Source organism: Belonocnema kinseyi, chromosome 7 (genome assembly GCF_010883055.1).
Source record: "Belonocnema kinseyi isolate 2016_QV_RU_SX_M_011 chromosome 7, B_treatae_v1, whole genome shotgun sequence".
Taxonomy (NCBI): Eukaryota; Metazoa; Arthropoda; class Insecta; order Hymenoptera; family Cynipidae; genus Belonocnema; species Belonocnema kinseyi.
Window position 1 is genome coordinate 92,128,924 of NC_046663.1, and position 7,710 is coordinate 92,136,633.

The 7,710-nt window shown below is 26.7% G+C and overlaps 1 protein-coding gene across 6 annotated transcripts in view; it reads left to right on the forward strand.

Annotated features, from left to right (window-relative positions):
• Nucleotides 1–1,039: 1,039 nt before the first annotated feature.
• Nucleotides 1,040–7,710, forward strand: part of LOC117176036 (prostaglandin reductase 1-like) — a 149,312-nt gene continuing 142,641 nt past the window's right edge. For 3 of the 6 annotated variants that reach the window (XR_004467571.1, XM_033366019.1, XM_033366015.1), the window contains exons 1-2: nt 4,123–4,179; nt 4,329–4,463. Coding sequence is in view for 4 of the 6 variants with exons in the window: in XM_033366019.1 (XP_033221910.1) it covers nt 4,132–4,179; nt 4,329–4,463 (183 nt within the window). In the remaining 2 variants the exon portion in view is untranslated. Of the gene's footprint in view, nt 1,208–4,014; nt 4,180–4,328; nt 4,464–7,710 lie in introns of those variants that run through there. The other 3 variants (XM_033366016.1, XM_033366018.1, XM_033366017.1) reach the window with 3 other exon arrangements.

The following is a 7,710-nucleotide window of genomic DNA, read 5'->3' on the forward strand; positions in this document are numbered from 1 at the left end:
TCCATTAATTTCTTTTTTTTGTCTTTTATTTCTTATGTCTGAGGCCAGATTTTCGCAGGTAATTATTTTATTAGTTACTCAAACATACATAAAATGAAATTATAGTTATAATAACACGCTTTTACTGTTTTTTGCCTACTTATTTTCACTAAAACATTTTTTTCTCTTATGTTTTAGACTATATTCTAACTTGTTTTATTTTCTAGGCACTCAGGTGGTACCATCAACATATAGAAATGGACCGGTAATGCTGTGGGGAGAACGGTAATGGGCTCTAGAGAGAGAAAAAACATGAGACATAGACCTACCTCTTTCTAGATAAAGTTGATTGGTCGAGAAGATTTTCGTTGGGTGAAGTTTGGCGCAGCACAGGACCGTGCTTTGTGTCGCGAGTGCCCCAATAATGTGACGTTCATCGCACTTTTCAGAATTGATTTATTTATAATTTATCGAATTATAATTTATTGTAAATACATATAAAACATTGTGGCAGCCTGTGTAGTTTGTGGGCGTTGTCAAGACGTTTATATGGGGATATGTTTTCATACGTAAGTAAAGTTATTGAATATAGTAAAATAAAAAATGTTGCAACAAAAACAAAACCTCAAAATATGAAGTCTTGAACCTATGCAATACAAATGGTTGTTTTTAATGTTATAGAAATATTGTTCAAATTTTTGACAGTTATTAAATTATTTTTGAACTCACAAAACGATTATTATTGTATCATTTTCAAACCAATTTCAAGAAGAATTGAAGGTTGCCAAGTTTTAAAAATAATCTATCTGAAAGAGGTTATTTTACATGAATGTTCTTTAAAATTCAATTTATTATAACTACAAATTTCTCATGTATTGTTCATCTTTTTTATAAAATAACCGTACAGAATATTTAGGTAATACCCGGGACCACCAATTCACTTGACAGAGTCCTGAAACAGATAAAGGCAGGTTTACGTCTCATATGTTTTTTCTCTCTCTAAAGCCCATTTCAGTTCTCCCCAAAGCATTACCGGTCCATTTCTATATGTCGATGGGTTGTATTCAGTTTTCTCAGAAACAAACGATAAGCGTTGGATGATTATTTGATTTAATTTGAGCTTCGTATCTACATGTTTTGAAAATTGTATTCAGTTCGCTTATGAAAAATAATTTATTCGTCTAAAGCACTTTGGAAAGGTCAGAAATTCTCCGTTTTAAGGATGCAGGTGAGTTCTCTTTTTCTGCATCAAATCGTATTGTTCTTTTAGTAATATAGTGTATTTATCTTATAGTTACATATAATAATTTCTCAAATTCAAACATTCAAAATTATTAGATTTTAGAACTAGCCATGTAAAATTGAATTACTTGAAAGTGTTCCAAAATATTAAACATTTCAAACGAATTAATCATTTTTTATTTGAAAAATATTTGATCGAAAATTGCAAGAATGAGTATTAATTCTAAATGAACTGTCAAAAAATAAATGATTTAAAATTAAAAAGTTTAAAACTTTTTTTGGTCTTCCATAAGTTTTAATTTCGCAAATAGAATTTAAATGGTTAAATTTTGAATTATATAATTGTGAATGTAAAAAATTGTAACCTCACAATTCTTGGTTATCTAAAATTTTTTGAGTTTTAAATGAATTTTGGATTCGTTTAATTTCCAACGTTCCCTAGTAGACATTTATTACTTTTAATGTTCCCAGTTTAAAATTACTTTTTATTTTGAATGTTTCATTTAAAAGAATAATTCAATTTTAAAGGTTTGTATTTTTTTTAAAGCTGTGAGAATGACGTTGAGTTTATTGTTTTGACTTTAGACAAATTTGTCTAATCAATTTCAAATATTTTATTGTTAAATTATAATTTCTTCAATTTATAAGAATTTAAAGTTTAATAGTCTTCAATTTCAAACTATTGAATTTTCAATGCTTTTAATGATAAATAATACAATTTCAATTCATTTTAATTTCAAATGATCCAATTTTCATCATTTTAATCCAAAAATATTTTTCTTATCGTTTTGAAATTGTTCTAGATCTGAAATTTTAATCTGAAATCATTTACTTTCGAGTTTCTTCAGTTCGAAATAAAATTGTTTAATTTTGTACGCTTTGAATTAGAAACGATACAATTTCAACTCCTTTCTAATGAAATTATCTAATTTTTAACATTTTAATCTTACATTTGTAAATCTGGAGAGTTTCTGATAAATTTTAAATAAATGATTCGTTTTTAAAAGATTCGCACATAATTTAAATATGGAGAAAATTCTAAAAAATTGTTAACCAAATTTTACTTTTTCACATTTCGGCAAAAAGAAACGTTTTAAGAATTAAGATAAGTTTCTAGAGAAGAAACAAATTTTCTTTAAATTTTTAAATAACTTTTTTTTTATGAATTTGAAGAGAAAATTTAAAAATCATTTGAATCAATTTAAACGATTACTTACAAAATCGAAAAAGAATGTAGACAGTTTTAAAACAAAAAATTTCTATTTTGCAAGATGAAAAAACGTTAGAAACAATTCGAGTTTTAAGACATATTTAGAAGTTTTAAAAATATTAAAGAATAATTGCAAATCTGAAAAGAATAACAAAAAAATATAAAATATGTATTTTTTTTGAGGAATTTGACAAAAATGATAATAAAAGGATTTTATAAAATTTTTGGAAAAATTTAAACTAGGTTTTTATTTTGAAAAATTAATTTTAAGAGGATATTTAAAAACATTTTCAAAAATTTCAAAAAATTATTTGGAAGATTTGAGGGCATTTGGAAAAAATAAAAAATAATTTTTAAATTTTAGTAAGATTTCAATAAATTTAAAAGAAAATGTTGATCTTCGAAGAATTAGAAGCAAAGTTTGTAAGACATTTCAACACTTTTTTTTTTGAATTGATAATTCATCTTTTTGAATTGAAAATTGATTTTTTTTTATTGTAAAAAATAATCTTTCTGGTCAAAAATTCAACTTTTTGGTTAAATTAGATGACCAATTTCATCTTTCGATAGAAAATCCATCTCTTGTTTAAAATTTTGATTATTTGGTTGAAGATTCATCTTCGTAGTTTTAAAATTTAACTATTTGCTTAAAAATTTAATTATTTTGTTGAAAATTCACCCTTTGCTTGAAAATTTATTTATTTAGCTGTAAATGTAAGTATTTTGTTGAAAAATTATTTTTTTAGTTAAAAATTCAGTTTTCTAGGTTAAAAACTCCTTCATTAGGCTGGAAATTTAATTATCTTGTTGAAAATATAATGATTTCGTTAAAAATGTAACTATATTGTTAAAAAAATTATTTTTGTATGTTGAAAAATGTATTATTTGTTAAAGATTCAACTATATTGTTGACAATTTAATAATTTCGTTGATAATTCAATTTTTTGGTTACAAAATTATATTTTTTAGTCGAAAATTCAATTGTTTTGTTGAAAATTCGTCTTTTGGGGTAGAAAGTTCATTCTCTTGGATTGAAATATTGTTTTGCTGTTGTTGAAAATTAATATTTTGTTGTTGAAAGTTAAACTGTCTTGCAAAAGCTTCGTCTTCGTGGCTTGAAAACTAAATTCTTTTGTTGGAAATTCATATTTTATGGTTAAAATTCGACTATTTTGTTGAAAATGCAATCACTTTTACAATAATTGACGTTATATATTTTACCTAGAAGTTTTAAAATGTTTAATTATTCTGAAAATTTATATAGTAAAACAATTAGAATTAAATAATTTTAAATATAATCGCTTAAAAGTCAACCGGGACCAAATTGAATTTAAGGCTGAAAAAACCGGGAAATAGTCTGGAATTTTTTGTATTAAGTTGATTGGCTATCCTGTATATATTTTCTCCAATGCTTCTAATTCAAAATTATTAAATATTGTTTAAACTAAATAAATAAAATTGGTATTTTTCTATTTAATTTATTATTATGTATATTGTTGATTAAAATTATATAAATAACATACAAATTTAAAGCATAACGGTATAAAATTGAGTAACCAAGCTCAATAAACTTTTCATTGCAGGGAGTATACTTCCCCACTATTTGTTTGATAATAGAAGAATGATGAGAGTTGTGTACAGTTGCGGATCAGGCTCAGTATTCGCTGTTCAGTTCAGTATAGCAAATTTGGGTTAGAACGATGAGCGTCTCTCGAATTACTCCCTCAGTTAATTTACTTTTTTTTATTGTTTGTTTATTTTTGTATTAAACCTTTTTTTTTATTCACAATCATAATCAATATGAGAATTCTTAATCTTTAGAGCTTTTTTAGAATTATTACATATATTTTAAGTTTGTTTGATGTGTTTATTATAATTTCTAAAAATTCATCTTTAGATTTTAAGGAGGAGCTCACAACAGTTCTCCGCAGCATTTAGCAAAGGAAATCGGAATTATTTTGAGATCAACAGGTTGCAACCATTTCATCTCACACCGGCTTTTTGCATACGTCATCGTCACACTTTTAGATCGGTCAGTATCGTATGAAGTATATCCGGGATCATAGTCCGTTCTGTTTTCCCCCTCTACCCTTTCTTCCCAAAAAATTCGAAAAATCCTCCAAACATCTAAAATAGATAATTTTGACTGAATTTTCTCCTTTCCTCTTTTTTAGCATGTAACAATTCATTTATTTAAGAACCACAAACATATATCATAATATCTTAACAAAAATATGAGAATAGATTCCTTTAAATGAAATTAATGCAGGTACAAGTATTAAATAAAATTTAGAAACTTAATAATTCCTAATATTTAAGTTGAAAATATTGCATTTTCAACGAAATGGATGTGGCTTTTTTTACTCAATAGTTAAATTTTGAACAGAAAAATATGAATTTTTAACGTAAAATGTAAAAGTTAATATTTCAATTTAAAAATGAATATATTTTTTTCAATTATTCCTAACAATTAGAAATTACAACAAAATACTTGACTTTTCAACTAAAAAACATTTCTCAGTCAAGCTAAAAAGACGAATTTTCTTAAAAACAGTTAAATTTTCAAACAAAAAGACGAATTGCATGGTTGCTACATATGTCAGGGTAAGACAGGGAATTTAAAACTAGTCAACGAGAATTTTCGATAAACTGAGGTTGACGTTAACTTTATTACTTGTTTAAATTTCAATAATTTTGTTAAAAATTCATTATTTCTGGTTACAAATTCGTCTGTTTGGGCTGAAAGTTCATCTAGTTTGGCAGAAATTGGAATTTTTTGGGTTAAAATAATAATTTTTTGGTTGAAGATTAATCTGTTTTTCTCGAGAATTAAAATAATTTGCTGAAAATTTGTTGTTTTTGCTTAAATTTGACCGTTTTTGGTTTAAAATACATTTTTTTTATTGAAATATCAACAATTAAATTTTTCGTTGGGAATTTCTCTTTTGTCTTTGACAATGCAACTATTTAATTGAAAGTGCAACTACTTTGTTAAACATTCATTCTTAGGTTGAAAATTCATAATTTTATTTGTAAGAATCTTCTTTCGTTCAAAACTTAATTTTTTTGTTGAAAATTATCTTTTTGGTTCACGATCATTTTTTTAACTGCGAATTTGTCGTCGAATATTGATAAATTTTGATAACTAATTCATCTTTTTTATTGAAAATTCATGTATTTTGTTCAAAATTAATCTTCTTGCTTGGAAATTGAACTATTATAATTTTTGTCGACATTTGATCTTTTTTGATAGAAAAATCTTCATTGAAAATTAGTTTTGGGGGAACGGGCAGGTACAGTGGACAAATTTTTGCATTTTGATTTTTTATTGTTACACCAATGTTTTATGAGAATAAAATAAAAGTTAGTTTGAACTTATCATTATTGGCGTTCATTAAAATAATTTTCTTGTTTCCGAAAAATTACTTTTAGACATTTATTTAATGATTTTGCGATCAGGAAATATAAAAAAAAACTAAAAAAAATTTAAACAAAATAGCTGAGTAATTGACCAAAATTCCCGACGATATTATGTATTCTTCGAGGTTCTATAATCCGTACTCTCCACAAGTTATCAAAATTATAAATATTTACAATATTTCCAATTTTTTACAAGAAGTAGAAACATATAATCATTAGCTGGAACTTCTGTCACTGTGCTGTGTGGCTGCGCTGTTGGCTCACTACCTGATAAAGTAGTGGCCGATAAAGTACCGGCCGCGCACTTTTTAAACTATATTTTTGTTTCTTTATTACTGGTTATTTATATTTCAATAGTGTGCTATATTAAAACGTTCATATGTGTTACAGTAACCTCATGAAAAACAATTCTCATTTTTTGTACTTATTGTTGAGATTAATTTAATTACAAAAATTAGAAGCACAAAAATCTACAAAGTTACCATCGGAAACCGACATTATTATTTCCTAAACAGCAAAATCACGCAAATCGTGTGAAACTTGGATGGGCATCCAAAATACAGAAATACATTGTCAGTAAGGAAATCAAATTTTTTCAATAAGAATTTATTATAAGAATTTACTGTTCCTGTTGGTTCACTGTAAAGCCGTTCCTCTATTTACAGAAAATTTACCTATTCTATTTTTAGTTAAAAATGTAACTGTTTTATGTGGAAATTTGTCGTTTTGGTAGAAAATCTCATTAGTTGAAACTTCATCTTTTTGGTTATAAATTCATTTCTTTAGTTGAAAATTTAACTATGTACTTGAAAATTCGTATCTTTTTGTGAGTGAAAACTTTTTTTTCAAAAAACTTTAACTATTCTATTTTTTGTTAAAAATTGATGATTTTTAGTTGAAAATTTATGTATTTTATTAAACATTTGATTTGTTTTTTGGTAGGAAATTTATCTTTTGGGTTGAAAATCCAACTATTTGGTTACAGATTCATTTTTCTTTGGTTGATGATTCATCATTTATTTAAAAATTAATTTTCTCTGGTTGAAAATTAAGTATCTCGTTGAAAATAATTTTTTCTAATGACATTTTTTTAAAAGGAAATGTACTTGTATGTATGTATTTAATCTCTCCCTTTTACGGGTTTGAGGGCCACCGCTCCCTGTACATATATTTACAATTCCATCCTTAGTCTAACTTAACTACTACTTATATTATACTCTTTCGCATTACGTAGGATAAACAATAGTAACAGTAGTGATATTAATTCCTAAAATGAGCGAGCTTCCAGGACTTCCGTTTCCTCTTACCATAAAAAAATGCATTTTCCACGATATTGAAAACAATTTTCGTTTTTTACTGTCCCTTTTCAGGATCACCCGTTTGGCCCTGCCCTACTCCCTTGCTTTCCCTTACTTCATCCAATTTCTTCATCCACATCACTCCCTGTCCACTACTATCCAAGACCCATCTTACACACTCATCCACACTTAACTGTCCCTCTTCCTCTCCTGTACATCTCTCTAATACATGTGCCCATGACTCCATTTCGTATCCACATACTTTGCATAAATTCTCCTCTTCATTCATCCAATATCTGCATGCTCTCACTCCTTCTCCCATTCTGAACCGTATAACCCTACTCCATTTTTCTTCCTTTTTTATTTTTTGCAGATATTCTGGTTCCGTCAACCCTTTGACCATCATATACCATCTATTGGACCTCGGATCTATAATCTTTGTCCATCTCTCTTCTCCTCGTTTAACCAATAGCTCTAACTCTATGTCCTGCCACTCCATAACCCCTTCTCGAATATTACACACCCTTCTCATTTTTCTCCTTTCTACCTCCCATTTTGAAT